This window comes from Antechinus flavipes, chromosome 4 (genome assembly GCF_016432865.1).
Source record: "Antechinus flavipes isolate AdamAnt ecotype Samford, QLD, Australia chromosome 4, AdamAnt_v2, whole genome shotgun sequence".
Classification (NCBI taxonomy): Eukaryota; Metazoa; Chordata; class Mammalia; order Dasyuromorphia; family Dasyuridae; genus Antechinus; species Antechinus flavipes.
Genome location: NC_067401.1, coordinates 177406837 through 177428874, shown reverse-complemented (window position 1 = coordinate 177428874; position 22038 = coordinate 177406837). Strand labels below are relative to the sequence as shown.

Genomic DNA, 22038 nt, shown 5'->3' with positions numbered 1-22038 from the left:
GCATGTCTGCAGTCACTGTCTGCTGTGAACTTTGAACCCAAGAATATAAAATCTATCACTGCTTCCATTTCTTCTTCCTTCATTTGCCAGGCAGTTATGGGTCCACTTGCCAAGATTTTAGTTAGTTTTTTTTTTTTTTTTTATCTTAAGCATTAAGCTGGCTTTTGCAATTTCCTCTTTTATTCTCATAAAAAGGTGTCTTAACTCGGTTTCATTTTCTACCATCAGAGTGATACCATCTGCATGTGAGATTGTTGATAGTATCTTTTAGCAAAATTTAGTTTCCCTTATTATCACTCTTTATTAGGACTGTTTTTGCTTTGTCTTTGACTAAGGTCACGATTGTTAATCCTGCCTTTTTTACTTCTGCTGAAGCATTATAGATTCTGCCGTTGGCCATTAGTTTACCTAAGTGTGTGTTTTTATTTTAAGCATGTATCTTATAAATAATATTTTTAAGATTCTGGTTTCTGATCATTTTGCTACCTGCTTCTGTTTTATTGGTGAGCTCATCCATTCACAGTTATGATGACTAAGTGACTATTTCCCTCCACCCTGTTTTCTTATTTGTTCTTATTTCTCTTCTTTTTTTAAAAAACAATCCTGGCTCTTTAGAAAATTATTTTGCATCTGACCACTGTCTCTTTTAATCTATCCTCCCTTTTATTATTCTCTCTCTTCCTTACCTTGATATTTCATATCTATTGTGTAAGATAGATTTCTATAACCAGCTCTATGTATATATATTTTCTTAACTCCTGCAACCAATTTTAATGAGAGTAAGGTCCAGATATTCCCAGCCAATCCCTTTACATTTTTCCCCTCCACTATAAAAACTTCCATGCACACCTCTTTTATGTGAGAAAAATTTTCCCATTCCAAATCTTCCTTCCCACCTTATTCCAAATCCCTCTTTATCATGTGTTCATTTTTTGTTTTATGACATCATCCCAACATAATTAATTGAGTCACACCTGTTCCTTATGTAGACTTCTTCTAAATCTGCCCTATTTTGATAAAGTTTTTATGATGTTAATGTAAATGGTTCAACTTTACTGAGTCTCTTATGCTTCTCATTAGTCTTCTGTTTGAATGTCATATTTTCTATTCATCTTTGATTTTTTTCATAAGGAATTCTTGGAAGTCCTCTATTTCATTAAATTTCCAATTTTTTTTCACCTAAAGAATTATACTTAGTTTTGCTGGGTAGGTATTCTTGGTTGTAATCCTATCTCCTTTGTTTTCTTGAATATTCTATTCCATGCCTTCTATTCCTTTTTATGTGGAAGCTGCTAAAGCTTGTTTGATCTTTACTCTGGCTCCATGATATTTAATTAGATATCTTTGGTAATTGTTTGCAGTATTTTCTTCTTGACCTAGGAGCTCTAGAATTTAGCTATAATATTCCCTCATTTTTTTTTTTCTTTAGGAAAATTCTTTTACATTTCTTTTAGAAAATGATCTGTGGATTCTTTCAGTTTCTGTTTTACGCTCAAGATCTAAGACACATTAGAGTAGTTTCCTTTAGTAATTTCATGTCAAGGACCCTGTTTGGATCATGACTTTCAGGTAGTCCAATAGTTCTAAACAAAGTTCTTAAATAGTTCTCTCCTGTATTTGTTTTCCAAATTAATTTTTTTTTCAACAGGCTATTTCATTCATTCTGTAACTTAACATATTTATTTTTTCAATTTTTAAACTTTATTTTATTGTTTTTTGATTCTCGAATTATTAACTTCAATTTACCCAATTCTAATTCCTGGTATAAATCCTACTTGGTCACAGTATATTATCCTGGTGACGATTTTCTGTAATCTTTTTGCTAATATTTTATTTAAGATTTTAGCATCAATATTCATTAGGGAGATTGGTCTATAATTTTCTTTCTCTGTTTTCAGCCTACCTGGTTTAGGTATCAGTACCATGTCTGTGTCATAAAAGGAGTTTGGTAGGATTCCTTCAATCCCTATTTTTTCAAATAGTTTATATAACATTGGAGTTAATTGTTCTTTAAATGTTTGGTAGAATTCACATGTAAATCCATCTGGTCCTGGGGATTTTTTCTTAGGGAGTTGATTGATAGTTTGTTCTATTTCTTTTTCTGAGATGGGATATTTACTTCTTCCTCTGTTAGTTTAGGCAAGCTATATTTTTGGAGGTATTCTTCTATTTCATTTAAGTTGTCGAATTTATTGGCATAAAGTTGGGCAAAGTAACTCCTAATTATTGCTCTAATTTCCTCTTCATTAGTGGTGAGTTCTCCCTTTTCATTTTTAAGACTAACAATTTGATTTTCCTCTTTCCTTTTTTAAATCAGATTTACTAAGGGTTTGTCTATTTTGTTGGTTTTTTCATAGAACCAACTCTTAGTTTTATTAATCAACTCAATAGTTTTTTTACTTTCAATTTTATTGATCTCTCCTTTTATTTTTAGAATTTCAAGTTTAGTGTTTGACTGGGGGTTTTTAATTTGTTCCTTTTCTAGCATTTTTAGTTGCAAGCCCAATTCATTGACCTTCTCTTTCTCTATTTTATACAAATAGGCCTCTAGAGATATGAAATTTCCCCTTATTACCGCTTTGGCTGCATCCCATACATTTTGGTATGATGTCTCATTATTATCGTTTTCTTGGGTGAAGTTATTAATTATGTCTATGATTTGCTGTTTCACCCAATCATTCTTTAGTATGAGATTATTTAGTTTCCAATTATTTTTTGGTCTACTTCCCCCTGGTTTTTTGTTGAATGTAATTTTCATTGCATCGTGGTCTGAAAAGGATGCATTTACTATTTCTGCCTTACTGAATTTGAGTTTGAGGTTTTTATGTCCTAATATATGGTCAATTTTTGTATAGGTTCCATGAACTGCTGAAAAGAAAGTGTATTCCTTTCTGTCTCCATTACATTTTCTCCAGAGATCTATCATATCTAACTTTTCTAGTATTCTATTTACCTCTTTGACTTCTTTCTTATTTATTTTGTGGTTTGATTTATCTAATTCTGAGAGTGCAAGGTTAAGATCTCCCACTATTATAGTTTTACTGTCTATTTCTTCTTGCAGCTCTCTTAGTTTCTCTTTTAAGAATGTAGATGCTACCCCACTTGGTGCATATATGTTTAATATAGATAGTGCTTCATTATCCATGCTATCCTTTAGCAAGATATAGTGCCCTTCCTTATCTCTTTTAATTAGATCAATTTTTGCTTTAGCTTGATCTGAGATCAGGATGGCTACCCCTGCTTTTTTGACTTCACCTGAAGCATAGTAGATTTTGCTCCAACCTTTTACCTTTAACCTGCATGTATCTCCCCGCTTCAGGTGTGTTTTTTGTAAACAACATATTGTAGGATTCTGGCTTTTAATCCATTCTGCTAACCGCTTCCTCTTTATGGGGGAGTTTACCCCGTTCACATTTATGGTTAGAATGACCAATTCTGTATTACTTGCCTTCTTGTTAACCCCGGTTTATGCTTTTCTCCCTTCTTTCCCCTTTTCCCCCCTTCCCAGTATTAAGCTTGTGAGCACCACTTACTTCTTACAGCCCTCCCTTTTTAGTATCCCTCCCCCCGCCTTAGAGTTCCTCCCCCTATCTTACCCCTTTCCCTCCCAGTTCCCGTATTCCCTTCCGCTTAGCTTATTCCTTCCCTTTTCACTTTTCCCTTCTCACTTTTCAAATGAGGTGGGAGAAATTTCACCATAGATTGAATATGTCTTAAGATTTTTCACTTAAAGCCAATTCTGAAGGCAATAAGATACCCACTATATTCATCCCCCTCCATTCTTTCTCTCAGATATAATAGGTTTCCTATGCTTCTTCATGAGATGTACTACCCCCACTTTACCCTTTTTCTGATACAATGTCCTTTCCACATCAATTTCTAGAACAAGGTATACATGTATTCTTTATACATCTATATAGTCGAAATATAGTTCCCAAGATTAATCTTTACCTTTTTAGATTTCTCTTGAGTTCTATATTTGTAGATCAAACTTTTTGTTAAGTTCTGGTTTTTTCATCAGAAATAGATGAAATTCGCTTACTTCGTTGAATGTCCATCTTCTTCCCTGGAAAAAGATGCTCATTCTAGCTGGGTAAGTTATTTTTGGTTGCATACCAAGTTCCTTAGCCTTTCGGAATATCATATTCCAGGCCCTTCGATCTTTTAATGTGGATACTGCCAGATCCTGGGTGATCCTTATTGTGGCTCCTTGATACTTGAATTGGGTTTTTCTAGCCGCTTGCAATATTTTTTCCTTCATCTGAGGTTCTGGCATTTGGCCACTATATTCCTTGGTGTTTTGATTTTAGGATCCCTTTCAGTGGGTGATCGATGAATCCTTTCAATGTTTATTTTTTCCTCTGTTCCTATGACTTCTGGGCAGTTCTCTTTGATAATTTCCTGGAAAATAGTGTCCAGGCTCTTTTTTTCATCATGTTTTTCTGGAAGTCCAATGATTCTCAGATTGTCTCTCCTGGATCTGTTTTCCAGGTCTGTTGTCTTCCCCAGAAGGTATTTCACATTTTTCTCCATTGTTTGATTTTTTTGGATTTGCTTGATTGATTCTTCTTGTCTCCTCGAGTCATTCAATTCCACTTGTTCAATTCTGATTTTCAGTGAAGTATTTTCTTCACTCACTTTTTAAAAATCTTTTTCTAATTGTCCAATTGAGTTCTTTTGTTCTGTGGAATTTTTTTCCATTTCGCCAATTTTGTTTTTTAGAGAGCTGTTTTCTGTTTCCAGTTCACTAATCCTATTTTTCAAGGATTTTACTTCTTTATCCACTCTCTCTTTAACTTTCTCCAGGCTCTTTTGCCAAGCCTCCCTCTCCTTTTCCCAAGCCTCACTCATTTTTCTTCTAGCTCCCTTGTGAGAGCCTTTTTAATCACTTCTATGAGGTTCATCTGTGCTGAGGAACAGATGATCTCCTCCTTTGGGGATTCACCTGGTGACTGTCTATTTTTAGTCTCCTCAGGATTTAGAGTCTGCTCTCTATCTGTATAGAAGCTGTCAAGGGTTAAAGTCCTCTTCAGTTTCTTGCTCATTCTGTCTAATAATCAGAGACAAACTACCAAAGAAAAAGAGAAAAAAACTGGAGTCTTCCTTTGGGGGAGGGGCTGGGTATGTTATCGAGCTTCCTCTACAGACTGCAGGGGGCAGCAGTGAGGCACTAGCAGGACTGTGTGCACGTGCGCTCTGAGATCCCAGAGTGTGCTGAGTCACTGTGGGGGGGGAAGGGGGTGGGCGGCCAGGTCCCGAGAGACTCCAGCTGTTTGGGGTTGTATTCTTCACCCCTGGTGTTTTTAGCTTCTCTGCTGGGCTGCTGACTTGCTGCCGGAGCAAAGTATCCAAACCTGTAGCGAAGCTCTCCCCGCAGAGATGGCTGCGATCACTCCCCACCCCCTCTCCAGTCTGTTCCTGTGCTCTCACTGCCACTGCCCTCAGCCTGCGCCCGATCTAAAACCGTCCCAGCCCTCCAGTAAAGACAAACCTTTCTTGGCGAATCTCAAGGATGGCTTCTCTTGGTAACTGTGGGTTTTTTTTTCAGTCAAGCATTAATTCAGAGGCTTGTAATGAAATGGATAGTGAGAGAAAGCGTGGAGCTTATGCAGCTGTGTGCCTCCTCTCCGCCATCTTAACCGGAAGTCTGCAGAATGACTCTTAAAAATAGCTCTTTGAATTCTGATATCTACTTAAAATTGTCTTTCAGATAGATTTTTTTTCATGGAACATACTTTTGGATAACTTATCTCCTCTAGTCTAGTTTGCTAGTTTCCAACTGTATTTGTTTTGGAAATATTGTACCTAACTTAGTTGTAATTATTTATGCATTCTGGGAAATATATGCATAACTCTCCTGTGAATAAGGTGCATGAGTTCTTAAGCCTTTTAGACTTGCACTACAGAACAAAGAATTTTAAAGATGGCCAATGTAGTAACCCACTTATTACTGAAACAGACTTGTCATTTTCCATTTTTGGGTGTCTTTAATTATTAGGAAGTGATCTGTATTGTGTAGCTTGAATCATTGCTTACTTTTTACTTCTGAGGGCCAGTAGACTAAAGTCTGTGCCCAATTCTGCATGATAACACTTCAAATAAACATAGTGTCCCATTCGAACCTTCTTTTTTTCAAGTTAAATTTAACCAGTTTCTTCAACTAGTCTTCTGTCAGAGGGATATATGCCTCTTCCCCTTCCTGGTTGCTTTTTTTCAGGATGATCTATAGGGGGCGGAGCCAAGATGGCGGAACAGGCACACACGACTCTCTAAGCTCCTCTCATTACCCTCATAACCAACTATTTAATCCAGCCTCAAAAATAACTCTTCACTACTTAAATTCATGAAGATAAGAAGCATTACAACTTACCAGCCAACCCGGAAGCTCACCAGGAAAGGTTTGTCCTGAAGGGCCAGGAACAGACTAGCACAGGTAGTGAGAGACTAGCATCCTGAGCAAACCAGGGGCGGGAGTGATCTCTGTGGCTAGAGAAGTTATAGAGACGACTCTGCTATAGGCTAACTGTTCTGCCTTGATTACAAAGCAGTAAACTGGCAGAGAAGTTAAAGCCTAAAACAGAGGGTCCTCTAAAAAACACCAGAACCTAACGAGATCTGGCTGAAACCCCTCAAACCCGGAAGTGACTCAGGCAGACTTTACCGCAGCCCTGCAGCCACATCCGGCAGTTCGGGGCTTTTGCGGGGGCAGTTACTAATCTGCACGGCAGGGGGGCACAGCCTGGGCAGCCTCTAATCGGCAGAGTGGGGGGCTCGACCTGGGGCAATAGAATCTCCTCAGCTGACTAAAACCATCTGGTATTGGCTAAGAAATAGACTAGTTGATCAATGGAATAGGTTAGGTTCAAAGGACAAAAGAGCCAATAACTTTAATAATATAGTGTTTGACAAACCCAAAGACCCCAGTTTCTGGGATAAGAAAGCATTATTTGACAAAAATTGCTGGGAAAATTGGAAATCAGTATGGCAGAAACTAGGCATTGACCCACACTTAACACCATACACCAAGATAAGGTCAAAATGGGTTCATGACCTAGGCATAAAGAATGAGATTATAAATAAATTGGAAGAGCATAGGATAGTTTACCTCGCAGATCTGTGGAAGAGGGAGGAATTTATGACCAAAGAAAAACTAGAGATCACTATTGACTACAACATAGAAAATTTTGATTATATCAAATTGAAAAGTTCTTGTACAAACAAAACAAATGCAGACAAGATTAGAAGGGAAACAATAAACTGGGAAAACATTTTTACAATCAAAGGTTCTGATAAAGGCCTCATTTCCAAAATATATAGAGAATTGACTCTAATCTATAAGAAATCAAACCATTCTCCAATTGATAAATGGTCAAAGGATATGAACAGACAATTCTCAGATGAAGAAATTGAAACTATTTATAGACATATGAAAATATGCTCCAAATCATTATTAATCAGAGAAATGCAAATTAAGACAACACTGAGATACCACTACACACCTGTCAGATTGGCTAGAATGACAGGGAAAGATAATGGGGAATGTTGGAGGGGATGTGGGAAAACAGGGACACTGATACATTGTTGGTGGAATTGTGAACACATCCAGCCATTCTGGAGAGTAATTTGGAACTGTGCTCAAAAAGTTATCAAACTGTGCATACCCTTTGATCCAGCAGTGTTTCTACTGGGCTTATACCCCAAAAAGATACTAAAGAAAGGAAAGGGACCTGTATGTGCCAAAATGTTTGTGGCAGCCCTGTTTGTAGTGGCTAGAAGCTGGAAAATGAAAGGATGTCCATCAATTGGAGAATGGTTGAGTAAATAGTGGTATATGAATGTTATGGAATATTATTGTTCTGTAAGGAATGACCAGCAGGATGAATACAGAGAGGACTGGCGAGACGTACATGAACTGATGCTAAGTGAAATGAGTAGAACCAGGAGATCATTATATACCTCAACAACGATACTGTTTGAGGATGTATTCTGATGGAAGTGGATCTCTTTGATAAAGAGAGCTTTAATTGATCAAAGATGGACAGAAGCAGCTACACCCAGAGAAAGAACACTGGGAAATGAATATAAACTGCTTGCATTTTTGTTTTTCTTCCCGGGTTATTTATACCTTCTGAATTCAATTCTCCCTGTGCAACAAGAAAACTGTTTGGTTCTGCATACATATATTGTATCTAGGATATACTGTAACCCATTCAACATGTAAAGGACTGCTTGCCATCTGGGGGAAGGGGTGGAGGGAGGGAGGGGAAAAATCAGAACAGAAGTGAATGCAAGGGATAATGCTGTAAAAAATTACCCTGGCATGCGTTCTATCAATAAAAAGTTATTAAAAAAAAAAAAAAAGAAAGTTATCCATGCTTTTAAAAAAAAAAAAAAGGATGATCTATAGTTTTTTACTGCCTTTCTCAATCACTGGTGCCCACAACTAAATATATTATCATTGTGGTCTCACCAGGGCAGAACAAAAAGAGAACATCCACTGGAAGCTCCATCTCTGCATATAGTTCAAAATCAAATTAACTTTCTTAATTGACATATTGAGATTGAAAGGTTTTTTCCAAACTTCTGTCTGATGGAACTTTTCCTGTTCTTGTTCTTAAGAAGTTTATTTTTTAACACAAGTGAACTTGGGTGACTTGATGTTTATCCTTATTTAATTTTATGTTAGATTCATTGTGATGTGCCAGTTTGTCAAGGTGTCCCCCAGCATGCTAGCTATTATTTCCTATTTTGGGTAATACAGAGATAGCTATGTGTTGTAAGAAATGACATAATAATTGTAAGAGACTTGGCATAGTGCCTGGCACATTAAAAAATGCTATATAAATATTAGCTATTATTATTTTTTAATTTGATAAGTTGCATCACCTCTTCCTTTAAGTTTATTGATTAAAGAAGGCACAAGGATCAAGCATAGGTCTCTTGGGTTCTATAAACTTCCTGTCAAGTAAGCATTAATTGCACCTTTAATGTTGTTCTTGGAGCATACATAGAATCAAGTCTACATAATGATATCTTTCCTTTTTCATAAGATTATGAGATATTAGCAGAAGTTTTGTTAAAATCTAGGAAAATTAGTTTTCAGTTATATTTTATATAAAAAAAAGAATTGTTAGATTGCTAAACATTTGTGGATAGGCATATGTCTAAAGCATAAATTTAATTCTTTGAATATTGAATTTCATAATGACAAAAGTTATCTCCTAACATCTGATTATTCTTATGAACTGGAAATGATTTCTGTCTCAGTGATTGCCTAGCTTTGTGTAGATTTGCTAAGTTAAATAACCTAAGTATTAATTTTTTTTGAGAGAGTAAAGCGCTTTTAGAAAAAGAAATCAAAATCTATTAACTAACATTTAGAGACTTAAAATTTTTTTTTTCAAAATAGAAAAATAGGCCCCTATTTCCTTTCCATCTCCTTTCTCCTATCCCATTTGATAAAAGAAAACACATTCCACATTAATCATGTTTCTCCCCTACTCTTCTCAACATGTTGCATTCTGAGTCACATCTATCAGGAAGTGGGTGTTACGTTTGTCGTAAGTCTTCAGGAATCATGGTTGGTCATTAGTTGTTTGTTTTTAATGCTATTGTCATAAATTATTGTCCTGATTCTGTTCCCTTCACTGCATCAATTTATACTAAACCCTCATCATTTCTTCTAACGCAAGAAAATCCAAACTCATATACATTCCCCGATTTATGGGAGTCCTCTCAGTTTCCAATTCCTTGCTATTTCAAAAAGAGCTCTAAATATATTTGTATATCCTTACTTAGAATTTGTATAGGAAAGATTCCTCCCTTAATCTCCCTTTCCTCTTATTCTCCCTTTTCTTCTTTCCCTGTTGAGTGAAATGCATTTCTATACTCAACTCTGTGCTTGTGTATGTGTGTATGTGTATGCACATGTGCACATGTGCTTTCCTTCTTTGACCAATTCAAATGAAAGTGAAGTTCAAATGTCATCTGCTTCTTCCATCCTTTCTTTCTTGTTTGTGTAGACTTCTGCTTGTGTATCCCAATTATGTAAGATAACTTTCTTCAATTTTTCTCTCCATTCCCCTTTTTAGTGTATTCGTATTTTCCCTTCTATTTCAATTCTTTTTTTAAAGATCAACAAATCTAAAATAGTACAGCTCTGCCCAGAATGACAGAACTATAGTTACCTTTGATTTGGGATTCCATACCTGGTTATTCCTTTGCAGAATTGAGAGTGATATAAGCTAAAACTGAGACTCCACTCTTTTTCTGAGATCTGAGCTTCAGAGCTGCTGCTTTCTTCTGATTTGCTTGCTTACTTGTTCATTACACCATCTGCTCCCCATGACTATTTCTCATCCTTGAATGCTATTCCTAGATTAAAATTCCCTCCTCAATTTAGCCTGGATCTATGATCCAAAACTGAGATAGAGTTGCTGTTTGGCATGTATTTATCCTAAGTTTAATCTTTATGCTATATCAGTGTAAAATCTACAACTTCTCCCTGCACTGGAATGTTCTACTCCTGGTCAGACTTTGTTCCCCTCATCTGCAGACTCTTTCCTTCTTTCTTCCCAGTTCCTAATATTTTTATAGTCTGATATGCTTTCTAGACTTGTTTATATTATTTCCTGCGGGCAAGAAAGAGATCTGGGGAAGGATGAGGAATGGGTTTTGAAGTTTGCTATACTTCTTGTTACTATTCTCAGGCTAAATTTAATAACATAAAATTGAAACATTTATTTCTCTGAATTAAAAAAAAAAGAGTATGTCCTGTATTCCAAGACTGGAATTTTTTCTAACAATTGATTAAAAGCATGTCTTCCTGGTTTTTTATTTTTCATATTCATCTTTTATTTGCAGCTTCACATGAAACAAGGAAGTTTTTTGGTGCTTAAAGCAAAAGAATTGGGGCTTCCAGTGTAAGTAGAGGTGGGGAGGCAGATGACATGGGGAGCGTATTCTGGGCATTTACTTGTAGAACTAACTAGATCTAACATGGAAGTTTTGTTTTTTATCTTTAGTGGTACATCTGCCATTGCACCTATAATTGCTGCTGTTAAGGCTGGAAAAAGTGTCACATATGAAGGAAGAAAGGTAAGGCTTGGGATTTTATTATCTCTGGGCAAAGACCTTATTTATGGTCAGTTTGGACAGTTCACATTTTTATTATTCAGCCCTGTGATATAAAAGAATATGTTATCTATATTTTTGTTGCTGATCACCCATCTGTGACCAGTTTGGTTAATATACTACAGGTGTTATATTAAGTATTTATTCATTGAATTATTTTTCCTCCCTCATTTTTAGTACAATTGAATAGAAGTTGTAATTGGATAGATATCCAGTCATCTGCTCATAAGTACTTCTAGTGAAATTACATTTTGCCTGAGGAATTAAAATTCTAGATCCATATTCTGGGGTGGAGATTTCCAGGCAAGTGGGAAGTTGCTGCAGATGGGATTAGGTATATAAAGTATAGTTACATAAAACTGACTTGAAATGCCAAAGAAATGCAGCCATCTGAGCCCTACTAAGCTCTAGCTTCAAATCTTCAAATATAATAGTTGCAAATTGTTGATACTTTTAGGATTAAGCTACTGGATAGGTAGAAAAGATTTACAAACTTAATAGAGGAAACATATAGATTTTTATAGCATAAAGAGTGATTGTTCATGAAGCTAATTTTATTTTCTTGTGTATCTCAACTGAAGTATTTCTAAACTCTACAACTAGGATGTTAGACAAGGGTATTTTTAATAGTATCATGGAAGGTGAGTTGAAGATTTTTGATTGTTGGCTTTTGAGGGTTGTATATCAGTCCTTATTTCTTCTTCAGACATTTTCAAACCAAATTCCCCTTGTTGTTTTATTGTTATTTTATAGATTTTGCCAGAGGAGGTTTGCAGTCCTCCAGATCCTGGCGCTGTTTTTATTGTGGTGGAATGTCCTGACCAGGGATTTGTAGAGCCGATCTGTGAAAATGACACTTTCCAGAGGTATGGCTATCTCTGGGCTTAGCTGAATGAGAAACTATATTGGGTTAACACAATACCAGATGCAAATTGGGTTGTTTTTTTTTTTTTGACCCAACTTATGATTTCATCAGACTCCTAATGAGGAAACTTTCTGTGAAGATCAACAACTTTTCTGCAGCTTGTGTCCTTCAGAATTCAGGGGCACTGAGAGATTAGAAGAGTAGTCCTCATTATAGGCAGTACTTGAACCTGGGCTTTGACTTCAAGGATAACTGTCTATTCACCATGCCCTGCTGCATCACAGATTTTAAGGACTGATAATTATAGAAGTGATTGCCTTTGTTTCAGGAGATCCATTATCCAAGATAGTTAAAAAAACGAACAAACAAACAAACAAAACTGGTTTGTTTTTTTTTTTAACCTTATCTACAAGGGAACTTTTTAAAATACCTGTTGAAAAACTGAGATTAAAAAAAAAATCCTCTGTCAGAATTAGTAAGGTAATAATCATTTTTACTGGAGATTTTAGTATATGGTATGTATTTAAAATAGTAATAGAAAACCATAGATTTTTATGCCTTATAGTGGACTAGAAAGTCTAAAATTGACTATAGAACAGACATTTTAAAACAACTGTGAGATCCTTTTTTGAATTTATAATCTGATACTTGCCTATGGGAAAACTCAAAGAATTAATTTCACTTGTGTTGGCCTGATAAAAGCATGATATTTAAGTGATTTATGTATCTAATAAAACCAGGTCTCTGAACTGGTTTCTTGAACAGATTATCTAATTAATAGTTATTACTAGATTTGTTCAAGTAGAAAAGTAGAATTTCTATTCTACTCTCTACCTTTCTTGTATTTGCTGTTATGAGGAAGAAGAATGCTTATAGCATTGACTTGTTCCTTCTTGGACCCTTTTTGTGGATTTACCTACCAAATCTTCATTCAAAAGAAGGGATTCCCTTAAGATAAACCCTTTGAAAATCATAAAGTTGGAGAACTTATGGAAAAAGGCAATGTATACAGAAGAGAATTTTGTGTAGGAGACAGTGTTCTTTTTAAGGAAACTTCCTGGTTTCTACTTGGCATTTCTGTTAACCATACATAGATGCTATGTTAGCAAAAATCTCTGCTAGGTCCTAGGTAGCAAGATTGACTCATCAGCTACTTCTCCATAGAGGAATTTGATTACTTTCAATCCTAGTTGAGTGCTATACATATTTGTTACACTGTTTTCATTTAATTATTATTAATTTCAGGTATCAAGAGGAAAAGGCTGAGACTCATGTGGCTATTGTTGTTCACATGACTCCAGAATCAATATTGAAGGATAATAGATACAAGCAGTGGATGGAAAGGTATGTGGCAAGGCATAGCTAAGTAGTTTTTGTGTGCTGTAAGAGACATGAGCAGTAATCTGATCTAACTAGCTAATTTTTTAGATTTGGAAACAAGCCTAGAGAAATTAATAATATAATAACACAGAAAAATGTGTAATTATAACCAAAAGGAGGAACAGGTACATTGGAGGCTGGTTCAGACACTTATAAGAGAGATTGTCCATCAGGAGGGGAGCAGGGACAGATAGTATTTGAGTGCAGTTGGAGGAAAGGTGGGCTCAAGTTGGGTAGAGTGAGGAAAAGGTCTCCTTTTCTAGCACTGAGGATCACAAGCTAAATCCCCAGTCCAGCTGTGGCGTTGGTCTCTCTGTGCTTTTGTTGTTTTGCTTTAACTTGGAGGTTAGGTTTATTTGGTTTTGTAGAGTTTGTTTTTGGTAGTTGGGTAGGAAGCTAGAGAGCAATGAGTCAAGAACAGGAGTAAAGAGAGAGCACAGTACTAATTGTATGGTAAAGTTAATATAGATTTTTTTTTGAATGCAGATTTCCTTCAGAATTCTTTATGTAAAGTCTAGTTTATGTAATGTGAATTTATGTGAAGTAAGAACTGTCTATGTGGGTATATGTATGTGTATACATATTTTTAAAATATCTTAATTTTCTAATGTTTTGCTTTTCCCCTCTTTCTACTCATTTAACTGCCCTTTATTAAAAAAAAAAAAAGAAGAAGAAAAAATTCTTTTGGCAAAATTAAGCATCTGTGTTGATGATATACATAGGAAATCCTCACTACTACATATTCAACAAGTCTCCTGCCTCTGCTTAAAGACCTCCAAAAATGAGAACCCTCTAAATCTTGTTAAGGTTTTTTTTTTTGGATGTTAAGCCTAAATTTGCATTTCTGCATTTTGGCTCTGTTGTTTCTGCTTGGCCAAACAAAAAAAGTCCAATCCTTCTACATAGATTTAGATATTTAAAAATAGCTCTTCTCTTTTTCAAATTAATAATTCTTTCAACTGATACTCTTTTAGAATTCTTACAAGGTGCTAAGTCAGTATAGAGACAATGGTTGTTTAGCAGGGTGCTTAACAGTTCTCTAGTTGAGGACATGTACTTAGTACTTACTACAGTTCCACAAGATTCACACCTTTAAGAGAGCATATATAAGGAGGAGTCCACTAAAGGACAATCCCACTAAGAGACAAGCCCCCTCTCAGAGGCAGAGATAGACTCATTCCATCTTCCAGCTTTGTGCTGGCTAGAAGCTGAAGCTGGCAGAGGCAAAGGATTAGTGGCAAGAGCTCTTGAAACCAAGGAGAGAGATAGGCTTCTAAGAAAGCTAACCAGGCCCAAGGAAGGAGACAATAAAGGATTTGGACTTTAACCCCTGGCTGCATTCAGGGGATTACTTTGAACTGAAACAAAGGCTGCCTCCAGAAGCCCCCCCAAAGAAACCTGCTCACAGAGAACATTATATTTTAGAGAAGAATATTACATTTTGGTGCCCGAATGTGGGACCGACACAATCCTGATTCCAATGGAAAAGCCTCCGATTCTGATCTCAGTGAAAAAGCCTCTGATCCTGATTTCAGTGGAAAAGTCTCCTTGACCCAGAAATTAGGATGAGTACAAAAATAAACAAGGAAACTTTGTTAAAGGGCTAAAATAGCATTTCAGCCAAAATGGGACAGATGTTTAGAAAACAGCCTGCTTTTCCTCTTCAAGGAAAATGTTTAAAGAGCATTGTCAGACTTATGAAAAGCCAAGGTTTGATTATAATTTGGGAGCAGAAACTGTACAGTACACATCTCCTTGGTTCTCTATGGAAAAAGAATTGGATCCAGATGAGTGGAAATTAGTAGGAGAGCAACTAGGTGAATACTACAATTCCAATCCAAACTCAATTTCCAAAAATACACTTAATACATACAATTTAATACAACTGGCTTTAGGAAATTATATAAGTGTTAGAATAAGGAAAAAGAAGAAAGAGCAGGAGAGGGAGGTGCCAAATAAACTAAGTGAAAAGGATGAAGAATCAGGTAAGAATGGAGTTAAGGACAATTCTGAATGTGGCACTTCATAACAAGAGCATTTCCCATCTCCTGACCTACTTCTCTCAATTAACCCTTCATGGGTGGAGGGAGGATGAGGAGGAGAGGCAGTGACACAAACAGAACCACCTATTAAGCAGCTTTGTTAAAGCTTCCTGCTGGTTTTCAAGTCCTGCAACAGTCTCATTATCAGCCTTGTTCTTTCAGTGTCAGATGTTTCTTAGCTCTTCTCCTTTGTTTTGAGGTTTTTCTCCTTTTCTGTCTTCAAGTGCTCATTGCCACCCATCTGTTTCTTTATCTGTAGGAATACAAGCAAACCCTCTCTCCCAGGCTACATCTGAGAGAAGACCTAAAACCCTACATCCAAAATGCCACAAGGGCTTCCACTGGGCCTTAGAATGTAGATTGACCCAGGGAAATGAGTGAGAGTCAGGGCCCAGCTCCAAGATATCATATGAAAGCCAGGTGGGGCATGATGGCAACTGAGGCTACACCTTTAGAAGTTCAGGACTCTGATGTGATCAATCAGGAAGAAAGCCATCAGATGGGAGAAAGGGGAATGAGAGGCAGGGCCCAGCCCCAAGATATCATACAAAAGACAGGTGGGGTATGATGGCAGCTGAGTTTACACTCAGAGAGTCTTTAGAGCATCAGGACTGTGATGTGATCTATTAGCCAAAAAGCAATCACATGGCAGAAAGGGATAACATGATCAGTCAGCCAAAAAGCAATCAGATAGCAGAAAGAGATTACAATTGGGGAGAATACAAGCTTTTTAAATCAACAGGGTAGTATACAGTGCAAACAGCTCCAAAGTAATTGCTAGATGATGAGGAAAGATTTAGAAAGTGGTAAATAGAAGGGACTAGATAGCTTACTGCCTGGGAAAGATGGTTTGGTTAAAACTCATGCATCTTTTTCAAAACAAATGTTGCTTCTCTTATACTCTTGTGAAATGTTTTTATGTAAAAGACTTTACTCTTATCCTTTTGCTGTCATAGATTTTTTCCAATTCTCTAGCCTGTTAGGATCTTTTGTATCCCGAATTTTATCCATTGTTTGAATTAAACTTCTCAACATTGTGTCATCTTCAAATTTAATAAGTATGATCTAAATTATTGTTCAACATAACATGGGGCCAAGTGTGCATGCCAGGAATCCTCCACAGGAGACCTCCTATCTGGTTGACATAGAACCATTTCTGACTGGTGTGAGAATTGTTTTAATTTGTATATCTCTAATAAATAGTGATTTAGAGCATTTTTTTCACATGAATATAGATAGCTTTCATTTTTTCTCTTGAAAATTTCTTGTTCTTATTCTCTGGCTATTTATAATTTGGGTAATGGCATACATATTTATATATCTATAAAACTTTGAGAAAAGAAGCCTTTATCAGAGAAATTTCTGTAAAAATTTTTGACATTAATACATTTAGCAAAATATAGTGAGAGAAATCTGTTCTATTATATTAATAACTCATTAATTTGTGAGCCATCTTTTTCCTCTTATTTGTAAGACCCCCCTCCTGAAAAGTTCATTCAATCTCTGATAAGCATTATTAAGTGATAGGATTACCCCATCTAATTGGAATACCTGATTTTTAAAAAATTTTAACAGGATTTTATTTTTCCAATTACATGTAAAAAGAGTTTTGAACAATTTGAACGATTGAACAAATTTGAACAATTTGTAAGATTTTGAATTCCAAATTATTTTCCCCCTTCTCTTCCTAAAACTCCCCAAGACAGCAAACAATTTGATAAAGGCTATACAAGGAAAAAACTGACTACAAACATCTGGATGGAAATGGCTTCCTTTGTCCAGATTGCTTTAGGCTTTTGAGTTTTATGATCAAATCATGTTCTAAGCAGGAGGAGCTTAAGATTGTTACCTCCCCATAAAATGTTTACCAGTTAAGGTTGAGTTTCATTTGGCAGGAGAGTCCCTGTCAGAAGGTATACACCTAATTTAAGGTGTTTCAGAGTCTTCCTTGGCATCTTTGTTTACCAAAAGAAACTGCTGACTGACCATAAATTTATTATTAGTTAGTCTGATTAATAAATTGATTATTAATTACCTGGAAACTGTCTGTTGGGGGTTTTATTTGTGACAATAGTTTTCCTGATTATGTTTTTAATTAGGTCTATTTTTGCTTTGATTTTGAAATTTTGATTGCTATCCCTGCCTTTTTTACTGTGTTACAAGCATAGATTCTGTTATAGTCCATCATTTTAACTCTGTGTCTTTATGTTTCAAGTGGATTTCTTGTAAACAACATATTGTTAGATTCTGGTTTTTAATCTGCTCTGTTTGGATGAGCTTATTCACATGCTAGTTATGATACTGTTTCTTTTCCTCCTTGTTTTCTTCTGTTTATTCTTTTATCTTTTTATCTTGTCCCTCCTGAAAAGTCTATTGTGTTTTTAACACTGTCTCCCTTAATCTGCCTTCCTTTTTATTGTCCCCTGCTTCCTTTAGATTGTATCTCTTATCTCCCATTTCCTTGTTGTGTAAGATCAATTTCTGTGCCAAACTCCCTCTTTGACCAATTCAGATGAGAGTGAGATTCAAGCATTGCTTGTCTCCTCTAACTCCATTTTCCCCTCCATCATAAAAACTTTTCCTTGCATTGCTCTATTATGTGAGAAAATTTTACCTTTCTCTTCCTCTTTCCCCTAGAGCATCCTTCTTTCTCATCCCTTACTTATTTTTGGAATTGAATTATTCCTGCCCTCTGTCTATGCAGACCTCTTTTAACAGCCCTAATTATCATAAGCTTCTTAGGAATTAACATTTATCACCTTCCCGGCTAGGAATGTAAACATTAAATTTATTGCATCTCTTAGGATTAATATTTCATGTTTACCTTTTAATACTTGAATCTTCTGTTTGAATGTCATATTTTATATTCACTCTAGTTTTTTTCATTAGGAATGCTTGGAAGTCCTCTATTTCATTAAATTTTCATTTTTTTTCCCTTAAAGAACTATAATCAGTTTTGCCGCCTTCTTTTAATGTAGAAGCTGTTAAATCTTGGGTGGTTGTGACTGTGATTCTGCCATATTTGAATTGTTTCTTTCTGGCTGCTTGCAGTATTTTCTCCTTTACCTGGGAGCACTGGAATTTGGTTGTAGTCCTAGGACTTTTCCATTTGTGGGATATCTTTCAGGAGGTGATCTGTGGATTCTTTCAATTCCTATCTCATCCTCTTATAATAGTTTTCTTTTAATTTCTTGAAATGTGAAATAATATGGGTTTTTTTTCATGACTTTGATGTAATCCTACAGATTTTGAATTAATGTTTCAATCTATTTTCTTAGTCATTTGTTTTTTCCAATGAGAATTTTCCCCTTTTCTTGTAGTTTTTCACTTTTTGGATTTTATTATATGTATTTTTTAATGTTAATTTCCCCTTCATTGTTTTCTCATATTGTAATGCTGGAGAAACTGAGGCAAGATAGAGATTATAGAGTTTTAATATTTTATTTGAAAGAGAGAGATTGTGCTGGGGGCATGCTGCTTCCAGGGCTGATGTCCACAGCATTCTGCAACGAATGTGTGCTTCCCAGGAAGTATATATGCACACATGACTCAGCTACAGGGGTAGACCAAGGCAGGGGTGGAGTCTGAGACTGATAGCAGGAACAAAATACCAATCTGGTTCTGACCAGGTGAGGGAGGCATCAGACATTCTGATAAGTTGTGATGGGAAGAGGCACCAGACATTCTGATGATGTGTAAGATTGAAGGTCTTTCTCCTTATCTGGATCATCATGATTAGGAGGGTGGGGTGTTGTTGCAGGATTGAGCAGAACAATTAGAAACTGAGGCCAAATAATTCAAGGAAACTGAGTCAGGACAAAAGGGAACTATGGCACAACAATATCATCCTCTACCACCCTTATTTCTTTAATACTTTCAGGAATTCTTTATTAAGCTTGGGTCCAATTAATATTTTTCTTGGAAGCTTTGATTATATCTCTTTTCATATTGTCTTCTTCTGAATTTGTATCTTGGTCTTCCCTGACACTCACTATCTTTTCCTGAACAAATTCTTTTTTTCTTATTTGCTTATTTTTCAAATTTACTGTTTTACTTTGAGCTTTATGTTAGAGTGTCAGTCACTCTAACTTTCTCATTGGGATGGGCATCCACTATGTCAAAGTTCAGGCTCTTTTGTGTTGCTTTTTTGGGTCTACAAGTTTTTGGTGCTTCTAAAGTGATGATGTTCTCATAGAGGTGTGGTCACTGCTCTTCTGGTCTTTACTCACCTGCAAGTACTAAGCACTTTTCTTGAACTGGAAGTTAATATACAGATCACCTGTGACCAACTAACAGGCGTAGGTCATTATGCAGACACTTCAGCACAAATTAATTACCCCTTAGCAGCATATGAGCAAATGGCTTCTGCTGCTATAAAAGCATGGGGCACCCTCTCAGGAAGGCAAGATAGAAGGGAAGCAAGGTCCAAATGAAACCTTTGCCGATTATGTGGGATGTCTGCAGACTGCAGCAACAAATTATGATAAGACAATTTGCTAAAGAAAATGCTAATGAGGTTTGTAAAAGAATTATACTAGGAATACACAAAGATGCTCCTTTAGAGGAGATCATAAGACACTGTGCCACAGCAGGCACAAATACCTTTTATAGCTAGACTATGATGAAGAATTCCCAAGATCCAAACATGGGAAGACAGAATCCCTTTTGTCAAGGGACTTCCGGAGAGACTTGTCAATGTTTTCAGTGTGGTAAAGTAGGGCATTTGAAAATTCAATGTTGGTATAAAGACAGAGTGAAAAAACAGTTTGGGAGAACAAGACCCAAAACCTCATGTCCAAAATGCAACAGAGGCTTCCATTGGGCAGCAGAATGTAGGCTGATTCAGGGAAACGGGATGGGGTCCTAAAGCAAAAAAATACTTGGGGCATGATGGCAGCCTATGCTATACCCAGAGTCTTTAGAAGTTCAGTACTCAGACATGACCAGTCAGCCAAGAAGCAATCTGATGGGAGAAAGGGATTACAATTAGGGAGAATAGAGTTGTATGCAAGTGGGATTCCAGAGATATCCCCTGGGGAGGTGAAATCTGTCCCTTTCCAGCCTATGGATCTTGTGCCTCCAGGCACAGTACGCTTGACCATTTCACCTCCTAAGAGTACTTACAAAATAGTGTCCATCCATATGCTGATGTAGGAAACTGAGGAATGTGTAGCTAATATCCCATCACTAATACAAGTAGACAATGTGTGACTTATCAACCAGGAGAAGTAGTAGCATCAGGTTTACTGATACATTCTCCTAATAGGCAATCTGGTGATACCGTGTTTCCCTGATAATAAGACCTATTCCAAAAAATAAGCCCTCCCCTTATTGTGTAAGATTCCTCGAAAATAAGCCCTCCCCCGAAAATAAGCCCTATTGAGATTGCTACTGTAGTGAAGGTGATCCCCTGTGTTACATGCTACATTACGGTACCCTCAGGGACCATTTGTGCATGGAAGTCAATGACTACATTGAAAATAGAATGGAAAGAAATCAGCGTGGAAATTTTGTGAAGCCCTGTCTGCAAGAAGTCGTGACTTGGGTGAAGAAGTCATGGGATAAAATTATTGACAGCTGTGTCGCCAAGGCACTACGAGCAGGTTACCTGGACAAAACATGTTCATTTAAAGAGAGCTATATTGCTGGACATGACAGATTGGGTCCACTTCTTCTGAAGGAAATAGAGACACAAGACATCCAGGATGGAATTCAGGGTATGGACACTTACAACGATGTTGTTGAAGAAGATGACATGATCATTATTGAATAAAGGTACTTTTTTTTTGTTCACATTTACCTGTTTATTAAAATTGCTGTCAATGTTCATTAAAATAAGCCCTCCCCTGAAAATAAGTCCTCTGGTGTTTTTCTGTCCAAAAAATTAATAAGTCAGTGTCTTATTATCGGGAAACACGGTATTTGCCTAGATTTTGACTCCCAGCAGCAGAATCCAGGAATATTCTGGACTGCAGCAGTTACAGCTAACCGCATAGTTACACCTATGCTCACAAAATGGTTTACGATTAGAAGGATTGGTAGACCCACATGCAGATTGTACAGTCATTAGAGGTGCCAGCTGGCCCAGTCACTGGCCAAAGATTAAGGCAGACACCTATATATCTGGTGTAGAAGTATCAATAGCAGCTGAAGTGAGTGCTATGCCTTTGAGATGGACTTTTGAAGGCGAAACAGGAGTTTTTACTCCTTTTTTAGTTGAAAAGTAGTATGGATAGAACAGTGGCCCTTAGCTAGTGATAAAATTCAGGCCTTATTAGATATAGTACGGGAGAAACATGATCAAGGATACTTACAACCTTCTCTAAATCCTTGAAATTCCCCAGTATTTGTTGTAAGAAAGAAATCTGGAAAATGGAGGGTGTTGACTGATTTAAGAAAAGTAAATAAACAGATGGAAACTATAGGAACTCTTCAGCCTGGGCTTCCATCTCCTACTCAGTTGCCTAGAAAATGGCCTCTAGGTTATAAACGTTAAGGGTTGTTTCTATTCTATCCCTCTAGATAAAGAGGATATGAAAAGATTTGCCTTTTCAGTACCCAGCATAAACTTAGCTGAGCCTTATAAAAGATATAAATGGACAGTTTTGCCACAGGAAA

At 36.5% G+C, this 22038-nt stretch overlaps 1 protein-coding gene across 1 annotated transcript in view; it reads left to right on the top strand.

The window, feature by feature from the left end:
- ELAC2 (elaC ribonuclease Z 2) overlaps positions 1-22038 on the top strand; it is a 65973-nt gene that overhangs the window by 19786 nt on the left and 24149 nt on the right. Inside the window, exons 9-12 of the mRNA XM_051995582.1 lie at positions 10864-10922; positions 11025-11097; positions 11887-11999; positions 13244-13342. Coding sequence (XP_051851542.1) covers positions 10864-10922; positions 11025-11097; positions 11887-11999; positions 13244-13342 — 344 coding nt within the window. The remainder of the gene's footprint in view (positions 1-10863; positions 10923-11024; positions 11098-11886; positions 12000-13243; positions 13343-22038) is intronic.